The 23,449-nt window shown below is 40.0% G+C and overlaps 1 protein-coding gene across 1 annotated transcript; it reads right to left on the reverse strand.

Moving 5' to 3' along the window:
- Nucleotides 1–435: 435 nt before the first annotated feature.
- LOC145126695 (uncharacterized) lies at nucleotides 436–1,457 on the reverse strand. Its single transcript, XM_079062005.1, has 2 exons — nucleotides 992–1,457; nucleotides 436–902 (listed from the first exon to the last, which is right to left on the reverse strand). Exons 1-2 carry the CDS (start codon nucleotides 1,455–1,457, stop codon nucleotides 436–438), a joined length of 933 nt encoding a protein of 310 aa, XP_078918131.1.
- Nucleotides 1,458–23,449: the final 21,992 nt, after the last annotated feature.

Genomic DNA, 23,449 nt, shown 5'->3' on the forward strand with positions numbered 1-23,449 from the left:
AAAAATTCGGAATAGCTGTGTCACACCAATGACCAAACCCCTATAGCCGACCAAACCGCCACCGCAACATCACACACAATGAAAATGTGATAAGGGGCCGTTTGATAGTTGCTGTCTGGGAAAGTGCTGTATGGGAAAGTGCTGTCTGGGAAAGTTTTATGACTGGGAAAGAAACAATGATGTTTGATTGTACATATGACTGACTGTGCTGAATGATGAAAAATGACCATATTACCCTGCTGTTCTATTCTGTGATGGATGAAGTTGCTGAATGATTATAAAAACATATAAATTATCATACAAAATTAAAATTACACAATAATCATTTAAAAATCCGAATACAAATTGTCTTACAAAGTAATTAAACATAAATCAATCAAAATCCAAATAGAAACATACTGAAATTGAAAATAACATACTAATTTGCATACATCTCTAAAGTAAACCGGGTGAAAGTAGTTGATTAGCAATCTGCTCACGCAAAGTAGCCATGTATTCAACGGCTTCTGAACCCCATTCTATGCCTTGTGTGTTTTCGTCTTCAATTCCTCCACCGTGCACATCAAGATTAACCATAACTTTCTCTTCAAAATTTTCAAATAACTCATCTTGGATATTGTATTTCCTTATAAAATTATGGACCGCGACACAAGCAATGACGATGTCTCTTTGTATCGGAAAAGGATAAGGAGCCATTTGTTTTAAGATTGGGAATCTCGCCTTCAATACACCATAAGCACGCTCAATAACATTTCTAAGTTGTGCATGAGCAAGATTGAACCTTTCTTCTTTAGTTAAAGGTCGACGTCCTCGAAAATCGGCTAACCAATACCTAGTGCCACGGTACGGAGCCATGAACCCACGAGTGTTGGTATATGCGGCATCACAAATATAATATTTATCTGTAGGCGAGTGACATTTATTATATAAAGAATATAGATAATAAAACTTATATAAAGAATATAAATAAACTTATATAAATATTAGAAACCTGGTGGAGGGAATGGAAATCCGGAAGACGGATTGAATGCAACTTCTTTCAAAACTCTTGAATCATGTGCTATGCCTTCCCATCCAGCCCATACAAAGGTGAATATCATATCAAAATCACAAATTCCTAATACATGTTGATAACATTCACCTTTTCCTCTTCCCCTATACCTCGTTTGTTGATCAACGGGCACAACTGCATGTACAAGAGTTCCATCTAGTGCACCTATTGCTCCGGAAAATATAGCTTTTAACCGTCTTTGTCGTTCTGAGGCATGTCTTGTTGGATTAGGATTTGTTGGTACTATAATTTCTTTTGCAAAACACATCATTGCATTTAAGACCTCATGAAAACATTGATGAATGGTTTGTGTGGAGTGATGAAATCTTCCTTTAACTGCTCGAAAACGTTCATTATGTCCTATAACATGTAAAAACATAGCCATCTTCTCTTCAATGCTTATCATTCTACTAGCTTGCAACCAACTTCTTTGCGTAAAATGATTGCATAATAATACAAATGCCTCTTGTGTAAGACGTATCATATCGTAACATTCGATAGGGTCCCCGTGTATCAAATCTTGCGTATACGCATAACCGCTCGAATCGTTATCTCTTATTCTATGAATTTTTTTAGCCTTGGCCGGTTTATCCTCAACCAATACAAGACAAGTAAAAGAAAAACTAAAGCTTCACCATTAGAAATCATACTTGACCTGTAAAATACAATTACATATAACATGTCAAATATAAAATAAACAACCAAAATATTTATAACATGACAAGTATAAAGTAAATAACAAAAAAATATTTATCTAATAACACAAAAGTGATGCACCAAAAATTATCCAATAAAAAAACTCATGCATATAAAATTCATCAAACGTAACATAACAAAAGTCATAGAAAAAGCCATCAAACCTAACATCCAAAAGTCATGCAACAAAGAAATAGTAAAAGTAATCAAATGTAACATCTAAAAAGTCATCAAAGGTAACCAAACTTCATTCCTGCACTCCTCACCCACGACTCACAAGTAGTAGGCGTAAGTCGTAACCAAACTTTCCTAATATCGGCACTTTCAGCAAATAACAAAAGAGCGGTCTTGTGTCTTTCATCTTCTTCTCCCCATCCCATTTTTGCCAATTTCTCCATACATGCATCTATGTCCTTATCCATTTCACTTCTTTGGTTTTGTTCCACAAGCGTCCTTGCAAACTTGATGATTTCCTCCTCAACTTCTAGTGCCCTTGCGTTTCTCTTGTTTCCACCAGCTCTTTTGTTTCCACCCACTCTCCTATTTTTCGAATGTCCAGAGGATTCTTCACTTGCAGCTACGTGTTGGGTTGAGTCGGGAGTTTCCGTTTGGGTGCATTGAACCTCATCAAAGTCATGCTCAGTGTATTCAGGAGTAGGACGGGGGAGTGTAGAAGATGGCCCCCAACTATCAAAGCCGGTAGAGGTTGAACCTTCAAATAATTGTGTGCACAGATCAGGGAAAAGGAGGGGCACGGTTTTCAAAGCTCCTACAATCTTGTTCAACTGTTTAACATTTTGAAATTATCAAACCATTAAAAGAAAATAATCATATTTCTACTATTTTGTTTTATAATTAGACGAATATATATTACCTTCGTCTCCGTCTCCCATTGGTCGTCAGTCAAATTAAATTTATTTGTTAGAGGATCATATATATTTCCGGTTTTGCTTTTAAGTTTCACCCAAGCTTGATACTTTCCTTTGTAGTAGTCGTAGTGGTTTCTCATCTGTTTTTGGTCAACGACTAAACCGTGTTCCTTTAATAATTTTTCGGCTACAGTTTTCCATGAATTTGGTTTTAGGGCACTACCCTCACGACCATATGTGGTTACTTCTTGGATACAAGCATCAAGAAAAGTTTTGTCTAAACTTTGGTCCCAAATGATTCTAGATTTTCTTTGTGACATGTCTATAATAAAAAACAGCAATAACTATGAAATTTCAGCATATATATTCAAAAAAACAGCATGTATATACACAATTCAGCATATATATTCAAAAAACAGCATGTATATACACAATTCAACATATATATTCAAAAAAACAGCATGTATATACACAATTCAACATATATATGAAATTCAACATGTATATTAAAAAAAACAGCATATATATACACAAATCAGCAAGTATTTTCAAAAAGCAAAAAACAAAAAACAAAATCAGCATGTATATACACAAATTAGCATATATTTTCAGCATCTATGTAAAAAATACATCATATATCGGCAGAAAGAAAAACAAAAAACAACATGTTTCAACATTTTTGTTTATCTTTCCGAATCAACACGTATTTTCTTCACCTATGCACGAAAATCAGAAGAGAAAAGAAAACAAGATGAAAAACATGAAACAAATTCTGATTTTGATACAAAAAGATGAACAAAAATCAGATTTCTAACATACAACTGAAAGAGATGAAGCATAAAAATCAGAAGAAAAAAAAACATAACACAAATGAAACATACAATCGAAATACAATCAAAAGAAATCATAATTTCTGATTTTAATCCCCATAAGAAATCGACAAGAAATCGGCAGAAAAAAAGGAAGAAATTACCTGTGGGAGGAGCTGCAGGGCGGAGCCGGTGGCGATGGAGGCTGCTTGGCGGGGGGAGGCTGGCCGGAGAAGACGAGTGATGAAAATCGACGAAGGGAAGACGATGATGACGGATGGAGGCGACGCAGGGAAAGGGAATACGCTTCTTTTTTTTGCTAGGGCATAATTGTCCAACGCCTTTTCTTTTCCATACAGACTTGGGTTTATTGCTTTGTGGGAAAGACCCATCTTAGCGAGAAAGATGATTTTTTTGGTCCAAATCAAACGGTCTTTCCGGCCCATTCAGCTTGGAAGATCTTTATGGGTCGGGAAAGACGTTTATCAAACGGGACCTAAGTAGCCGTTGTATCCAACATACAAAGCATAGACCCGATATCAACTACCCTGATAACCACGTTTGACAATTGACCTACTATGTTTTTATACCTTTATTAATTAGTATCTCACTTTGATATTTGTACTTCACTAGTAATTGTATTTATTTGCACTATGGAAAGAAGTACAACATATTAATTGAATAAATCCCAACCCCCTTCACACCCATGATTAAAAAGGTATGTTCAAGTATTTTATAAGCCTGAGAACATGCCACATACTCTCCCCTACATTAGATCTATCTAAAATGTCCAAGCACTTTACTACTATTTACAATAACATCTTCAAATATGTATTTGTAAACCAAGATACGGTAATTAATTCGTTTTGGGAAAATATACACATAAATCAAACATTTCTGACATGAAACTATTCTCATATAATAATATAAGATAAAGGTAAGAGTTGCGTCAATTTCTTTGCGACATATTCGACATGGCATATGATAATTGTGTTTATTGGGTTTGAAACCTTAAAACCACAATTGATTTACACGAGGAAAACAAAGAAAACACTAAAATCGTCTTTTTAATCTATAACGATGTTGACAAAGTATATGGATTGATTTTGATTTATCCTAACAATAAAAGATTGTCAAATACCATTTTTATTATGTCTACACTTTTTTACAAAATTTATATACTTCGTTAATTTTGTGCAGGCAACAAGAAGCAAACAATATACATGCGTGTTTTGATAAATATGTCGTTGGAAAAATAGTAAAAGGACATAAACCTTTTTTTGTTTATATTTTCTTATAAAAAATATATATAAAAAAGACCAAAAATATCCAGCTATATTGATTCAAGTAGTTGATATTCTATAATGATAAGGATATAATAGGTGATATATTATATAACCCAATTAGGTTATAACTTGTGTAATATACGGTTGATAAATTAAAATACTATAGATACTAACCGTAACAAAATAAATGGAATATTATATTATTTATAATTAATTATTTCACGTAATTCATTACCAAACATTTTAAATTTCAAAATCTCTACTAATAATGTTAATATTAAGAGACTTCTAAGGATATTTAATTTAAATGTAAAATCATAGAAAACGACATGTATCATTTTGAGAGAGTATGAGAAAAAAAATTATAAATTATAAAAAAATGATAAGCGACAAGTTTAATATATGTTTTTTTTACTAAAAAAAGAGAGAATTCATATTTTTATGTCAGTTTACAGTTTAATCACACCTTTTATTTTTTAAACAAAAAAGTCTCGATTATTTTATATTTTGTCCAAATTAACGAAACAATTCTTATTTTTTTTCAATAGAAAATGACATATTATCATATAAAATTAGACAATCGGAATTTTTCTGTTCAAAAAACAAATGTTGGTATTAAACCGTAAATTAACCCAAAATATTGAGAATTTATTGGAGATTTCCCTTTAAAGTAATATGAATTGATGTAATATTATTATTTTTCTTTTTTTAGTAAAATAATATGAAATAAAATTTTCGATGGGAGGCTCTTTATAATAGAGATCATGTGCGACTAGGGCTGTAAACGAACTGAACGTTCAACGAACTGTTCGTGAACCGTCCGGCGGGAAGTTCGTTTATGTTCGTTTATTTAATAAACGAACGAACATGAACACAAATTATCATTCGTTTAGTTAAACGAACGAACATGAACAATGGTCTCGTTCGTTCAATTATGTTCGTGAACGTTCGTTTATGTTTTCCGTTTACGTTCGTTCATACAAGTTCATTTTATGTTCACATATGCTTAATTGTATTTGATTACATTAGTGTATTATATGTTCATTTATGTTCATATATCTTCAATTATGTTTTTTTATCTTTGTTCATTTATGTTCGTTTGTTTATGTTTGTTTAGCATGTTCACGAACATGAACAATGTAATTTGTTAAATGAACGAACATGAACAAGGAAACTCGTTCGTTTATCCGTTCGTGTTCGTTTATCTGTTCGGCTAATTTAAACGAACGAACATGAACAAGCCCCGTTCGTGTTCGTTCGGTTCGTTTACAACCCTATGTGCGACTGCATTTCCTACACAGTGGAGATTCCCCTGCAGAGAGCCGGATGAGGGGAGACCCTCACGTCCGGTTCGGACACATATAGTCGTCATTGTTGTCGGGGCTGGTGCAAACCAATTCGAGGTCTTGAGCAAAATAAAAAATATGAGACCCTCACAGTAAAAAATTAGTGAAGATGATCGACTTCTTTTTGTTTTTTTAAATGATCCATTTGTTATAAATTCATAATTATATCTTTTTGTTTTTGGTAATAGTATTAGTTTGGTTGTTTTTATTTTCTTTTTCTCACTACCAAGATACATGTATTCTAAACAACATATTATTATTTTAAACTTATAAAATAATGAGAACAAGTAAGTGAATAAAACGAAAACATATAGTTGTGAACCTTTGATGTTGTATCATTTTCCAACAACAATGATAATGATTTTGGAATCGTTTTTTAGGCTCTGACAACAAGGATTTCAAAACTGGCGAGGTTGAAGTTTAAAGTTATCTACAGAAAATAAAAAAAGAAATCACATAAATTAATTTTTTATCAGAAAATAACATGAAAGATGTGAAAAATATAACAAAATCTTAATATAATTTATATGAATCAGAAATCAGAATTTATTAAGACAGCCTGAAATTATATTAACATAAATTCAAGATCACTTTTTTTTGCAGAACCGATGTATAATTTATACGAATCAGAAAATAAAAAAAGAAATCACATAAATAAAATTTTTATCAGAAAAATAACATGAAAGATGTGAAAAATATAACAAAATCTTAATATAATTTATACGAATCAGAAATCAGAATAATTAAGATAGCCTGAAATTATATTAACATAAATTCAAGATCACTTTTTTTTGCAGAATCGATGTATTAAGAATACCAAAACCGATGTATTAAGAAATATTGAAAATCAAAAATCAGAAAACGGATATTGAAATCGAAAGTCAAAAGGCTAGAATCAATTTATTATGAATCATTTTTCTTTTACTGTTGAAAAAAATCAGAATTGATCCATAGAGTCATTCGATCGATGGTGGTGAGAAACCCAATATGATGATTATTCCAAAAGAATCACACGTCACTTCTCGTTTCATAGTTGTTGTTCGAGAAAGTGTTATATGAGAAAATTTCTGACTGGAAAAGAAATCATGTTGTTTGATTGTACATCTGACTGATTGTGCTGAATGATGAAAAATGATCATATTACCCTATAGTTTTATATTGTGATGGATAAAGTTGTTGAATAATTATAAAAACATACAAATTGTCATACAAAAATCAAAATCACACAATAATCATTTAAAATTCCAAATACAAATTGTCATACAAAGTAATTAAACGTAAATCAATTAAAATCTAAATAGAATGTCGATTAGATTGTTTTTAGTTTATTGTTTTTCAAGTTGATGTTATATTGTTATTCTTTCTATCCATTTGTTTTTTTATAACCCAATGTGTGATTCTTGAATCGGTTTATGTCCGATACTGGTGGGATAGATGATATTTTTTAAAATAAATTAGGATGATGGTGGTGTTGTTAAAAAAAAGAATTAAACCAATAAACATAAATTAAAAAATTAACTATACATGATATATTAAGGGTTTTTTTTTTCTATAGTAACATAATAAGATATATAGAAAGAAGCCTAAAAATTTATATGTTCTAGGTCATCGTCCAAGGTGTTCCACCCATTACCACAAGGATGATTGTTACCTAACAGGTTGCCTATAAAAGATATTAATAAATACAATTTTTTAATCAAATTTATTAACAATAATTCTATAAAATTTGATTGATATGATTTTTCAGCATTGAGCTTTTATTATCTGGTATAATATCTTAGTTTTATGTAGAATTTATATTATAAATTTTGATGTATTATAAAAAAATGTTTAATAAATTACCGTAGTTGATAAACGTTTGTCAAAATTTAAATGTATAATTTATTAAAAGTAACATGCGAGACAATATATAAATATAGCCCTTAGTTATATGAGTGGGATAATTAATAATATAATTATTCGATGATGTTGTCATACACCTTAATAGCTAAGAAATGTTGAATTAACCCTTAGTTATATTAGTGGTATTATATAATTATGCGATGCTGTTAGTTAAGAAAGAAATGTCATATACCTTATTGGCTTATTATATACCTTAATTTCTAAGAAATGTAGAATTTTTGTTTAGTTGATAAGAAATCTAAGATTCAATATATGACCCACTGAATGAAAATCAATTATCAAAACCTAAATGTACAGTTAGACAGTTACATAAGTGCATTTGTACACAACACAAAAAAATAATAAAATAAAATAATAAATAAATAATGCATATATATATATATATATATATATATATATATATATATATATATATATATATTATAAGACGGTTTCCTTGAGATTCTGAAAAAATAAAAATTTTAAGATTCAACCTCAACCACATATTTTTCATTTGTCGCTCTAACACTCCTACATACTGGCGCAGCAGGATTATGCCTAATCATAAATGATTTTAGTGCGGAAAGGTATAATCATATATGATTATACATGTTTAAACATATATGTCTAATCATAAATAATTATACATATATGTTTGTTCACAAAGTGATTAGTCATATATGATTATGATGGTTGGAGGTAGAGGATGTGTCGGTGGCAGAGGCGGTAGTGGTAGATGTGACAAAGGTGGCAGTAGTGGGTCGGTTGGTGGCAGAGGTAGTGGTGGCGGTGGCGATTATGGTGGTGGGGGAAAAGGAACGGACGATACTGCATAATCATTTATGATTATAACTCTCTCGTCATGCCAATAAAGACAACAAATGAGGGGAATGAAGTACTGTAACATTCATAAAGTTTAAGCCAATTTAAAACTTTTTCAACCATTCAAAAACCATTAATTATTACAAAATGTTTTCAAAATAGTTTCATATCAGAGTATCCCAGAAATCAAAATCATAAAATGTGAGGAGGTGCACGATCAAGCCTTCGCCTTCCTGCGATCATCTGAAGTACCTGAAACAAAATCAACAACTGTAAGCCCGAAGCTTAGTGAGTTCCCCCAAAATACCAACGCCATACAATCAAAACAATATCATAGCAAACAACATGCATATAGTGTCACAACTAGCATTTTCAGCTAGGAAATTCTATCATCACGTAAACATCATCTATTGTAAGACATGCCCTCTAAGTGTATATCATACTCTATGCTCAATCAAAATCATCCATTTGAAATCAAAACTCACTCAAGAGGTTCAAGACCTAATACAATACACCTCATGTGTTCAACTATGGGTTGAAAACCCTAGAATCCCGGTTCAAGTTCATTATGAACTAGGATTCTCTTATTGGGCCTAATGGACCAATAAACTTTCAACTTGATCACTTTGGGCCTAGGAACCCTAATTGGGCTCTAATTAGACCCACACTTGTAAAACTTTAGCATATTGGGCCATGTGGGCCTAGGATGATCCTTTTTATTTCTAATGGGCCGTAAACCCCTTCATTGGGCTTCATTGGGCCGAGACCCTTAATAAGGGCCCAATAAGCCGAAAAATATTATTAAGCTTCATAAATCCGAGCAAGCCAAGAAAAAGGAGCCCAAAACCATTTCATCCTCCTTCCTCTTAGCCCATTCTCGGCCCATATATTTATTTACACAAAAAAAAAAGGAAAAAGAGGGATTATCCTCCCTTGACACCTCATTGTTGCATGGTGGATTTCCATGCAACATCACCTCAAATTTTTCTCCTCTTCCCCCCTTCTTCTACTCACGGCCAAGACACCCACCACCCACCTCCATTTTCTCATTTCAAGCTACTTCAAAACACTCTCTAGAACTCCTCTTTCTTCCATCAAAATTTCGAGATTTGTGGGTGCTTTCAAGAGGATTCTTCACCAATATCATCATCCTTGGTAAGTTTTTACTTAGATCCATGGTTTAGTTTCTTGATTACTTCAAAAATCTTCTCTTAACTCATGCTATTTCGTGATCTTGCATCTTAGAACCCATCTAAGCTCAAAAACCTCTCAAGAAGCTTGCTAGGGCCGAGAATCACATCATCTTCTTCCATTTCTTCTTCAAACCGAGAACAAAAAAGCAATGTGAGTTCATACCCCCTTGTTTTCGATTTTTACTTGGTTTGGGGGGAGAATACAAGTTGTTTTGTGTAGATCTATGTGTATATGCATGACTATGTGTGTTTCCATGAATTATTTTGTGATTAGGTGTTGCTTACTTCATTAATCTAAAAAATATGTTAAGAACATGAAGTTTATCACTTGGATCTCCATAAGAACCTTGAGAAAAATATGTGTTATCACATATAATACATGTAAACTTGTAGATCTGGGATTTATACACTTAAAATAGCTAAAACAAGTGTTATGTACAAACATTGATAACTTAAACTCAAAAATTAGCATTTGACAGAAAAGTTTTGGCCCAATCTCGGACTGTTTTGATCACCTTAATGATAATATTTTTCAAAACTGTTTTACATGCAAAAAGTTCAGGTTTATACCTTTAAAATGACTACTCTCACGTTTCCATACGATTTTTCTACAATGTTTGGCGAATTTTACAAAACTGCTTATCATATTTGAAATAATTTCGGACCAGTCTGTGAAGGTGAGCAATTTCACACTTGTTTGAGGCCATTAAAAATTATGAGAAAAACTGTGAACAAAGTAGACAAAATTTCCAAACTTCCAGAGTTTACGGATCCAAATATTTTTCTACAAATTTTCCAACAACCGGGTTAGAAAAGTCAAAAACCAGAAAAATGTGTATTTTCACAAAATTTTTGCCAAAAATGATATTTTTGACAAAAATGGGTTAAAAATGTTATTTTTACCAAAGACTATCCATAAATACCAGTTTTGAAGGGACTAAAGTGTTACTTTTACTAAGATTGGGCATTGACTGTAAATTTTTGGCTTATTGGGCGAAGAAGGTCATTTTTACAAACAGTGGGCTTTTTATGCTTTTTTTTTTATAAATAATTGGGCTAAAACAAGCAATACAATAACAAGCGGGCTAAATTTTGCCATTTTCATGTTATTGGGCCTTAGTGGCCCATTTATATGTTTGATGGGTCCTGAATACTATTTGTATGTTTATTGGGCCTCATTGACCCATTAACATGTGCGACGGACCTTGGATACTATTTGCGTGCTATTTGGGCCTGTAAATACCTTACATGTGAAATGGGCCTTAGTTGTCCTTTTACATATATTTCGGGCCCATATTATATAAATCTCATTCCTATTAGGTCTTGAAATGACTCACATGTTTAGCGATGCCCTAGTGGCTCACTTACATGGTTCGTTGGGCCTGGGATGAGTTTTATACATTTTTCTTCGCGTAAATTCGATTAAGGATCTAGTGGGTTTTGTCGGTTGACACCTATTGAGTGTACGATCGTAGTCTGTAGTTATAACAAGAGTCTCTTGGAGGGAGAGCGCGAGTTTGTGTATAGATCTATACGGGGGTGACGCCCCACACCTGAGTTGTTCGCTACAGTTAGACTAGTCCAGTCTAGGGTGACAAACCGTACCTTAAACAAGTCGGCGTCTTCCAGACATCAAGACAGGCGAAAGAGTCATTATCAAATATGGTTGTAACGGCTCATTTAGAGGAATTAACGTTATAAATTTACGGAAGACCATTCTTTTCTTTTCCCTTTGGATTACTCAGGAAGATACATGTACTGGTACTCAACCTCGAGGGTTGGTACGACAACATTCTCTATTACAGACAACATCGGGTTGTCTGGGGGCATTCTCTTCACGTTTTTTGCATTATCTTTATACATACTAATAAACAATAACACGCATGCATTAATACGAGATCTGACACAAACATGCTAAATTGTTTACAGAAAATATCGGATTTTCTGGGTTTTACGAATAATCCAAATCATTTTCACAAACATGCTTATGAACTCACCAACATTTTTATGTTGACCTTTTTTAATTAACTTGTATTCTCAGGGAACCGTTGAAGCAGGTTCGGTGGATCAATTTAAGGGACGTTTTGTTATATTTATGTTTCATCATACTTAGAACTTTTGGCATGTAATATTCAAACATAATACTTGATGTGAACAATGTCAGTTGTAATATTGTAATATATGGTGATGATGATGTTATGTTTCATATATATTCACTGTGATGATATTTCAATTCAAAGTCACACGAAGCCCCCGGACGTTTCCGCCGTCTGGTTCGGGGGTGTGACAGGTTGGTATCAGAGCATTGTTTATAGTGAACTAGCATATCTAATCATACAAGATATGCAACTATAAATACAATGGGACTAAACTACTCTGAACATAATCATTAAAATACATACCTATGTGTGCATTTTAGAGTAATAACACAACAAGAACAGTAAAAGTCCTTGGAGGATTTGAACATCACGATTTAATGCGGACAGTTATGTAGTCGTATTGGGGGTGAATATAGCCTGATCAACTACATTCATTCAAAACACGACCAACATGTGTTCGGGAGTAATCGTGATGGACAATGAATCAAAAACTTACCATTTAATTATCAAGAGAGCTTATAGGACCAAACCTAAACAAAATTAAAATACTATATGAGTATTTGGTGTGCTATTTGTTTCTAGTATTTATACCCCTTCGTGCAGATGCTATGGTCGGGCATCATTAGCCAGGAGACCCCTATCTCCCTAGTCAGGGGAATGCAGGGTGGCTTGACCTAGAAGAAGACTCAGAGGAAGAACCAGAGGAGGAACATGAAGTAGAACTTACAGATGAACCCGCCGAGCCAGTAGTAAACCTCGAAGAGGAAGAGCTCGAGGGCGATAACGATGATGACTCGGATGCAGAGTCTGAGGTCATCAATCATCCATACATGGCTAGAGTACCAACTTATCGTATGGGCCCCGATGGCCCACGCCCTCATGGGCACACGATATTGGAAGATGGAGTCACCAGCAGGGGATACGACCGCCCTACGGTATGACCAGAGATCTCTTCGATCTTAGTCATAGAGGACCAGCCAACCAGGCCCTCCCAGTCATGGTACGGCGCACCCGAGACATTGTCAACCAAGCTCAGGACACCCCAAATAAAATGGACCAAATGTGGGTTGCTGCTGAGAGAGATGAGAGACAAACACAGAAAGTTATTGGGGGCTTCCAGGCGAGACAGCCAGTTTGGGAGGCACGACTACGAGACACCGAGCGACAAGTAACTCATCTCTAGGGTGCACCCACTCCATCAGCACCACCTCCAGACACTTTCCGCCACGATTAGGATCAGCATTTTCTTTTCTCCCCATTACTATCCGTTATGACTCTCTTTCGTGTACTAAAATGGTATTCACTAATGAAACAACTATTTGTTCTTCTTATTTCGTGTTATTGCATGAATCCACTTATATGCACAACCGAAAACCCAAAAACCACTAGATACTCAAGGACCTCAAAACCAAAACAACATATATACTCTATGGATAGACTTAATATTCGTGCCAACTCTACGATTACCCGCTACCATAAATACATCGTAGGGATGTAGATGGAAACATTATGAATCATACGACGAAACGCGAAGTTTATAGAGTACAACCAGAAATGACCATCGTTACTTACGATCTTACTTATCATCATGTAGTAGAAAATGTCATCCCACAAAGATAACAAGCATGTTCGTGAGACACCAATCATGCGGATGGACTTTGCTACATTCCAAGCTGCTGTAACAGCTGCCGTAACCGCTGCTATCGCACAACTCAATGCTAACAACACCACCAAAGGTGGAAATAGTGTCGACCACTCCAGCCGAAGTAACAACCCTGAAAACCAACGAGTGACAGCTTATCAAGGCACTCCAAACCCTAAACTTAAGAGCAGGAAGCGAAAGTCTAGAAGTAAGAGAAAGGGACAGCCAACTCAAGGGTCCTCGAAAAAGCAACATTGAAACAACATAAATTTTCAACCAAAATTTTCATTTTTAATCTCATAAAACACATGTCATATTATTTAAACACCAAATATCAGTCAACAAAGTTTTCAAAACGTTAAATCAAATCCAGGATCCATAACATAACTCCGTCTCAACTGTGTGTGTGTGTACAATCATGCCGGTGCCTTCCCGCGATCCTCTGAAGTACCTGAAACACATATCACATAACACAGTAAGCACGCATGCTTAGTGAGTTCCTCAAAATACCACGTATATAAAATTAGCCACTCGAGGCTATAGCTCTACGAGACCTTCCGGTCAGTTGTGTCTAAGTGGGACCTTTCGGTCCCATAACTCTGGTAAACCTTCCGGTCCTACCCATGATGACCTTCCGGTCCTAACTTTGTTGACCTTCAGGTCCAACCCTGTTGACCTTCCGGTCCTAACCATGCAAACATATACATATCACATAGAACATATATCACATAACACTTATAAACACATAAGACCTTCCGGTCACACATATTTACCACTCCAGGTAAGGTATAGTGAGAAGACTCACCTCGTGGCTAGTAGGTAACAAACAAGTACTCGGAATCCTGGACTAACCTCCGCCTAACACATTATACAAGCATCTCAATCATTATCCGTCTTATTACTCATTTACACCTTAAGTCCTCTTTTCCCTTTTAAGCCTCGGAATGGGTAAAAGACCATTTTACCCCTCCTTGGTCCCTCCTTCCCCTTATTGACCCACCCATGAAGTCAACAGAAGCCAACCTGGGTCAACAGTCAAGGTTGACCTCGCTCGCCGAGTGCACTCCTGTGACTCGCCGAGTCTACTCGTATTCTCTAATCCTCCCTAGGGTTCACTCAGCCCGTCGAGTTGACTCCCAACTCGATGAGTTAACACTGGGTCACGGCTACTAGGTCGAACCCGCTACGACTCGTCGAGTCATCCCATGGACTCGGCGAGTCGGCTCCATCGGGTTTCTCATTTAGCCACCTGAGGTCAGATCTGTAACTCTAGCTCATAGATCTAACTTCCTAATACTCAAAAGTCACGTAAAGGTTCAATTTTGATGTCCATGCATGGTATATTTTGCTCAATATGCCATTAAGACTCCACTAAAGCTTCCTAAATTCAAAGCTCCATGGTTGCTCAACCATGGCCTCCTACTTTATGACTCTCTGGACCTTACAAGGTCCATATCTATAGAGTGACTCGTAAAAAGGGGGTTTGATGCACCCAAAACCCCATCAATAAGTGATACAAGCCCTAAGTTCACAACCAAGGGTTCTAATAAATCAACAAAGAAGGTAGGAGCTTATACCTAGATCTGAAGCTTGAAATGGAGATGAAGCAGATCCACAAGCTCTCCTCTTTGATCCTTGAAGCACCTTGCTCTTCTTCTTAAGAAAGTGACTTCAATGAGTCTCCCTCCCTCTCTTGCTCACAATAAACGCTTGGGTTTCTCTCAGGGGACGAATGTACACTGATGGAGGTGATATGGAGGCTATAAGTGCCTTTAAATAGGCCCAGGCCCGAGAGAATTAGGGTTTCTGTCAACAGCGCTGACTCGATGAGTCATCTCTCTGACTCGTCGAGTCCATTCATTATCCACGTCACCAAGTCGCGATCCTACTCGACGAGTTGAGGCACCAACTCGTCGAGTCCTTCCAAAAATTCTCAAAATAAATTGTAACATCCCGAAATTCAGGTACAACTATTTAGCCCTTCTTTTATTCAAAGTGTCAAGTTAAGCCCTTAAGAGGAATTGGTAGCAAATGAGTACGCTGGGCGTACTCAAGAGTACGCTACGCGTACTCATGCGCTTATTTTGGACGCGGACTCGCCTGAGTACGCTGGGCGTACTCAGGGTTACGCTGGGCGTAATGTGTCCAGGTGCAAACCCTAATTTCTGACTTGTGCCCTATATATTGGATGCTAAGGCTCATTTCTCAGCCTCCATAGCAGTGAGTAAAACCCTAAGAGAGAACTTTTCGTCGTTCTTAGTGAGTGTGTGTGATTTTGGAGCTAAAAGTGCCTTGGTGTGCTAGTGAAGAAGAAGGAGAGGAGTTTGTGGAGACTAGAGTTTGAAGTGCAAGTTTGGATCTGAGATCTACAGAGGAAGGAGCTGCATTTGGAGGTATAAAGTTCAAAACTTTCCTCTTCATTTGGTTTGTTGCTTCATGGACCATTTTAGGGTTAAAAGTCCCAAAGGTGGAGACTTTATGAGCGTAATGTGCTCCATGGACCTAGATCTGTCCCATTTCAGTGGTATTTGTGTTATAGATCCATAAAGTTCCCATCTTGGTCGTGGATATGAGATCATGCTTGAGTATTGGGCTTTCTAGTGTTAGGAAATGGTATATTTTGGGTGTTAGTGACTTGTTCAGCCATGCAAAGGCTTAAAGTCATCGACTTTATGGATTAAGAGGCTTAAAAATGGTCAGATCTAAAAGCTGGACGTGAGTCTTAACTGTTTAAGACCTCAAGAGCTAAGGGACTGAAACTGGGATTTACGCCGGGCGTAATCCCAATACGCGCGGCGTACGGGGTGGCGTTCCCCGATTCTGAGAGACTGCCGGGTACGCCCAGTGTACACATCTGGTACGCGCAGCGTAACCCGGAGGGTTGACTTTTGGTTGACTTTTAGGGTTTGGTCTATAGTGGGGCCTTTGAGTTATGAGAGGGGTAAAATGGTCTTTTACCCTTCTGAGAGTACTAAGAGGAGGAATAGTCTAGCCTTGAGAGATGTATTGATTGAGAGTATTTATTTTACATGATTAGGCGGAGGCTAGACCTGATTTTACAGAGTTCGAGCTTTACCGAGTTACCCGAGGTGAGTCTTCTCACTATACTTTACCTAGAGTGGTAATTAGAGCTATGAGACAGAGTATGCTGTATGCTTTTGCATGATGTGATTTCTATGTGTTATATGCTATGTATGTTACAGAGTTTTCAGAGTTAGGACCGGAAGGTCCACAGAGTTAGGGCCAGAGGGCCCACAGAGTTAGGGCTAGAGGGCCCACAGAGTTATGGGACTGGAGGGTCCCACAGAGACACCTTGACCAGAGGGTCATCAGAGTCATAGCCTCGAGTGGCTAATATGTGTTGTGTGTGGTATTTTGGGGAACTCACTAAGCATTTATGCTTACAGTGTTGTGTTATGTGTCTCAGGTACCAGTGAGGATCGCGGGAAGGCGCCGGCTTGATCAGTACACACACGGGGAGATTTTTATTATGATCTTGGGATATGATGTTATGATTGACTATGTGATATAATGGTGTTTTTATAACGATTATGAATGAAAATGTGTTTTATAAAATGTGAAAAATTGTTTTGAAAATTTGGGTGTTACAAGTTGGTATCAGAGCCTTGGTTTGAGGGATTCGGATTCATCTTCGGGCGTATCTGAACTCAAACTGAGGATTTGAGAGAAATTTTGATGACTAAAAACTTTTTAAAAGAGTAAAAAGAGTTTTTAGACAAACAGAGCAGAGCCGTGTGTACGATCAGCCAGCGCCCGAACGGTGATTTCCCAAAATACCCTTGTAATTAGTGTTATGAGATATATTATGTTATGATATATGATGAGTTATGCTATGCATACTAGAGTACACTAGGTATTCTTATTAGGACTAGAGTGGCCTGATATGTGATGCCTTAGTCTAGGAGTTTTGCTGCTAGGGATACTTGAGAGTGTTTAGATAGCAGCGAGGAGTTTATGAGAGAGCTGCTAGTGAGTAGCATATGGTTAAAGAGAGTAGAGTACTTGGGACTTGGGATCCAAGGAGGAGGACTTAGAGTGGATGCTGATGCGGTGTGGACGGTAGTATAGGGCCCGTACTACTGAAGACACCGGAGCAGTGCGCACCCTAAGTAAGAATCCATTGGGTACTAAGGAGCAAGTAGGGTGGAGTTATCGAGTGCGAGTATACTCGAGCGAGTCCCTGATATTTATTATGTTGTATTTTAGAGACATCATGGTTGGGACACGCCACACACCAGAGAGTAGCGGTACTAGTGATGAGGAGATCCGTAGGATCATTCATGAGGAGGTGGCTGCGGCCATCAGGGCAGAGATACCAGAGATGTTCGGGTCTATCAAGACCACACTGATAGAGATATTTGACGAGAGATACGCTGCTCTTTCTGAGGCTGCGGTTGCTGCGGCCACTGCAGCTATAGCTGCGACTAGGCCGCAGGGTGGTGATGCGTTGCTGTTTCGTGAGTTCAACAACACAAAACCACCGGAGTTTGATGGGACCCAGGACCCGATTGCAGCGATGAGGTGGATATCAGACATTGAGGGGTGTTTCTTTACTTGCTCATCTCCAGAGCATTTGAGAGTCCGGTTCGCGTTGAACCAGCTTCGCTTGGGAGCGAATGACTGGTGGAAGTTTGTGACGGCGCACTATTCGCCTACTGAGCTTGTTGCAGTGACCTGGGAGAGGTTCACTGCTATGTTCCGAGAAAAGTACGTTCCCCAGGTGGAGAGGGAGTGTTTGGCCTAGGAGTTTTTGACCCTCAAGCAGGGTACAGAGTCTGTTACAGTGATCACCAGGATGTTCCATGAGCGGGCGATGTTCTGCCCAGAGCACGTGTCCTCCGAGCAGGCACGTATGAGCCGGTATCTGAGCATTTTGAGGAGGGATATACGAGAGTTCGTGGCGAACTCGACGTACCGGACATTTGCCGAGCTTCAGGCAAATGCCCGGAAGAGGGAGATAGAGCTGGAGACTCAGGCTAGGGAGGAGGCGGAGTCTCAGGGGAGGGATCGGCGACCGGCACAGTCTCAGCCGGCAGCCAAGCGGGCCAAGCCTGCCGATTCGAGATCAGGGAGCCAGAGGGGCCGCACTTGTGGCAAGTGCGGCAAGAGTCATGACGGAGTGTGCAGAGCAGGGTCATGCTACAAATGTGGCAAGGAGGGGCATATGGCCAAGGATTGCCCCAAGGGGTTTGCAGTCTGTTTTCACTACAACCAGACCGGACACCGGAAGGCCGAGTGTCCACAGTTACGAGGGTCAGCTCAGGGAGCTTCTCAGGGATCTGCTCCTGCTGCTGTTCGAGCTACAGAGAGTCGGCCGGCGAAGGCTGAGGCACCGAAGGCTCGCGGGAGAGCCTTCCAGTTGACAACGGAGGAGGTCCGCGCAGCACCCGATGTGGTAGCTGGTACATTTCTTGTGTGTTCTGTACCTGCCTTGGTGTTATTTGACTCGGGTGCGAGTCGGTCTTTTGTGTCACTAGCGTTTAGTCAACACATCAGTACCCAGCGTGAGGCGTTGATTCGACCTCTACGAGTTTCCATAGCTGACGAGCGAGCGGTGTATGCTACTGATGTGATTCGAGGATGTGTACTCGAGATCTTCGGTGTCGAGTTTCCGATAGATCTGGTCCCGATTGCTATGGGGGACGTATGTGTCATAGTGGGCATGGATTGGTTGAGCCGTTTCGGAGCTGTGATTGACTGTGAGCGACAGTTGATGACGATACGAGACCCCAGTGGGGGAGTACTTACGGTGTACGGCGAGGGTTCCCGTTCTGGGTCAGCATTTTGTTCGGCCGCTAGAGCGAGGCAGAGTTTACAGCAGGGCTGTAGTGGGTTTGTGGCTTATGTGGTGGATACGAGAGTAGATGCAGAGAGACCGAGGTCGATCGATGAGGTCCCGATAGTGCGCGAGTTCCCAGATGTTTTCCCCGAGGAGTTGCCGGGTGTGCCTCCCGAGAGGCAGGTAGAGTTCCGTATTGATTTGGTTCCGGGGGCAGCGCCTATCGCCAAGGCGCCCTATCGCCTTGCGCCACCAGAGATGCAAGAGTTATCCTCGCAGCTGTAGGAGCTGCTGGGGAAGGGGTTTATACGGCCGAGTAGCTCGCCGTGGGGAGCGCCGATCCTTTTTGTCAAGAAAAAGGATGGTTCACACCGGATGTGCATTGATTACCGGGAGCTGAACAAACTGACGGTCAAGAACCGTTACCCCTTACCGAGGATCGACGATTTATTCGATCAGTTGCATGGAGCGTCTTGGTTTTCCAAGATCGACTTGAGGTCTGGATATCATCAGATGAGAGTACGAGATGAGGATATCCAGAAGACAGCGTTCAGGACTCGTTACGGGCATTACGAGTTCGTGGTGATGCCTTTCGGGCTCACCAATGCACCGGCGGCGTTCATGGATCTCATGAACAGAGTATGCAGACCGATGTTGGACCGTTCGGTGATCGTGTTCATCGATGATATACTGGTGTATTCGAGATCCAGAGAGCAGCATGAGGAGAATTTGAGAGAGTTACTTGGAGTTTTGAGATCGGAGAGGCTTTATGCCAAATTCTCCAAGTGTGATTTCTGGTTACGAGAGGTCCAGTTCCTAGGGCACCTCGTTAACCAGAATGGGATATTGGTCGACCCGGCCAAGATTGAGGCGGTTATGAGTTGGGAGGTGCCGAGATCCCCCACCGAGATCAGGAGTTTCTTAGGGTTGGCTGGCTATTATCGGAGATTTATCAGGGATTTCTCCAAGATCGTCGTGCCACTCACCAGGTTGACCCGGAAGGGTGTTGCTTTTTCATGGGGACCAGAGCAGCAGGCCTCCTTCGAGACACTTCGCCAGAGACTGTGCGAAGCCCCAGTGTTAGCCCTTCCGGAGGGGATGGAGGACTTTGTGGTGTATTGTGACGCATCGATATCGGGGCTGGGAGCGGTGCTGATGCAGAGAGGGCATGTGATAGCATACGCATCGAGGCAGCTGAAGCCTCACGAGACGAGGTATCCCACCCACGATCTGGAGTTGGGGGCTGTAGTGTTCGCCCTCAAGATCTGGCGTCACTATCTGTATGGGGTTCGGTGTACCATATACACAGACCACAAGAGCTTGAAGTACTTGATGGATCAACCCAACCTGAATATGCGCCAGAGGAGATGGTTGGACGTGGTAAAGGATTACGATTGTGAGATCCTGTACCACCCGGGCAAGGCTAACGTTGTAGCCGATGCCCTGAGTCGTAGGGCGGAGAGCGCCCCGATACGGGACGTTTGTATGAGATTGACAGTGATGACTCCGGTGTTGGACACCATCCGAGGGGCCCAGGCTGAGGCCGTGAGACCGGAGAACCGCAAGAGAGAGCGGGTTATCGGATATGTATCGGAGTTTGTTACAAATAGCAGAGGGCTTATGACCTTCCAGGGTCGGATCTGGGTGCCATTTGTGGGCGGGGCACGTACCATATTGATGGAGGAGGCACACCGATCGAGGTTTTCGATCCATCCCGGGGCCACTAAGATGTATTTGGACCTGAGAAGAGATTATTGGTGGCCCTGTATGAAGAGGGATGTAGCATGGGTTGTTGAGAGGTGCTTGACCTATCGCAGGGTTAAGGCCGAGCACCAGAGGCCGCATGGTAAGTTGCAGCCGTTGGAGGTTCCCGAGTGGAAGTGGGAACAGATTACCATGGATTTTATCACCAAATTGCCAAGGACTGCGAGGGGCGTCGATGCAATTTGGGTGATTGTGGACAGGTTGACGAAGAGCGCTCACTTCCTTGCTATCAGTGAGAGCTCCTCCGCTGAGAGGTTGGCAGAGTTGTACGTGAGGGAGGTGGTATCACGGCATGGAGTGCCGATCTCGATCGTCTCAGATCGAGATGTGCGTTTCACTTCCAGATTCTGGAAGAAGTTTCATGAGGAGTTGGGTACGAGGCTACATTTTAGTACCGCATACCACCCCCAGACAGATGGGCAGAGTGAGCGGACGATTCAGACGCTCGAGGACATGCTTCGGGCATGTGTGTTGGATTTCGGAGGGAGTTGGGACACATACTTGCCCTTGGCTGAGTTTTCCTATAACAACAGCCATCATTCGAGCATCGATATGCCACCCTTTGAGCTGTTGTATGGGAGGAGGTGTCGGACTCCCATTTGCTGGGGTGAGGTCGGGCAGCGTGTGATGGGTAGTACAGAGATAGTGCTTCAAACGACAGAGCAGATACAGCAGGTCAGACAGAGGTTGCTGACAGCTTAGAGTCGCCAGAAGAGTTATGCGGATAGGCGACGATCCGAGCTTGAGTTCCAGGTTGGTGATTTAGTACTCCTGAAGGTATCTCCTTGGAAGGGGGTGATCCGATTCAGGAAGAGGGGTAAGTTGGGACCTCGGTATATTGGTCCTTTCAGGGTGACTGCCAGGGTGGGCAGGGTAGCGTATCGTTTGGAGCTACCTACGGAGTTGAGCCAGATTCACGATACCTTCCACGTGTCTCAGTTGAGGAAGTGTATCGTTGATGAGTCGGCAGTGGTTCCGTTAGAGGACATTCAGGTGGATGCGAGCCTGAATTATGCTGAGAGGCCAATCGCGATTATGGATCGGAAGATCAAGGTTCTGAGGAACAAGGAGGTGCCTCTGGTTCAAGTCCAGTGGCAACATCGGAGAGGGTCCGAGCTGACTTGGGAGCTAGAGTCAGAGATGCGTGAGCAGTGTCCGGAGTTGTTTGCAGCATGAGACTTCGAGGGCGAAGTCTGGTTCTAGTGGGGGAGAATTGTAACATCCCGAAATTCAGGTACAACTATTTAGCCCTTCTTTTATTCAAAGTGTCAAGTTAAGCCCTTAAGAGGAATTGGTAGCAAATGAGTACGCTGGGCGTACTCATGCGCTTATTTTGGACGCGGACTCGCCTGAGTACGCTGGGCGTACTCAGGGTTACGCTGGGCGTAATGTGTCCAGGTGCAAACCCTAATTTCTGACTTGTGCCCTATATATTGGATGCTAAGGCTCATTTCTCAGCCTCCATAGCAGTGAGTAAAACCCTAAGAGAGAACTTTTCGTCGTTCTTAGTGAGTGTGTGTGATTTTGGAGCTAAAAGTGCCTTGGTGTGCTAGTGAAGAAGAAGGAGAGGAGTTTGTGGAGACTAGAGTTTGAAGTGCAAGTTTGGATCTGAGATCTACAGAGGAAGGAGCTGCATTTGGAGGTATAAAGTTTAAAACTTTCCTCTTCATTTGGTTTGTTGCTTCATGGACCATTTTAGGGTTAAAAGTCCCAAAGGTGGAGACTTTATGAGCGTAATGTGCTCCATGGACCTAGATCTGTCCCATTTCAGTGGTATTTGTGTTATAGATCCATAAAGTTCCCATCTTGGTCGTGGATATGAGATCATGCTTGAGTATTGGGCTTTCTAGTGTTAGGAAATGGTATATTTTGGGTGTTAGTGACTTGTTCAGCCATGCAAAGGCTTAAAGTCATCGACTTTATGGATTAAGAGGCTTAAAAATGGTCAGATCTAAAAGCTGGACGTGAGTCTTAACTGTTTAAGACCTCAAGAGCTAAGGGACTGAAACTGGGATTTACGCCGGGCATAATCCCAATACGCGCGGCGTACGGGGTGGCGTTCCCCGATTCTGAGAGACTGCCGGGTACGCCCAGCGTACACATCTGGTACGCGCAGCGTAACCCGGAGGGTTGACTTTTGGTTGACTTTTAGGGTTTGGTCTATAGTGGGGCCTTTGAGTTATGAGAGGGG

Source organism: Lactuca virosa, chromosome 7 (genome assembly GCF_052849685.1).
Source record: "Lactuca virosa cultivar CGN04683 chromosome 7, Lactuca_virosa_CGN04683_v6, whole genome shotgun sequence".
Classification (NCBI taxonomy): Eukaryota; Viridiplantae; Streptophyta; class Magnoliopsida; order Asterales; family Asteraceae; genus Lactuca; species Lactuca virosa.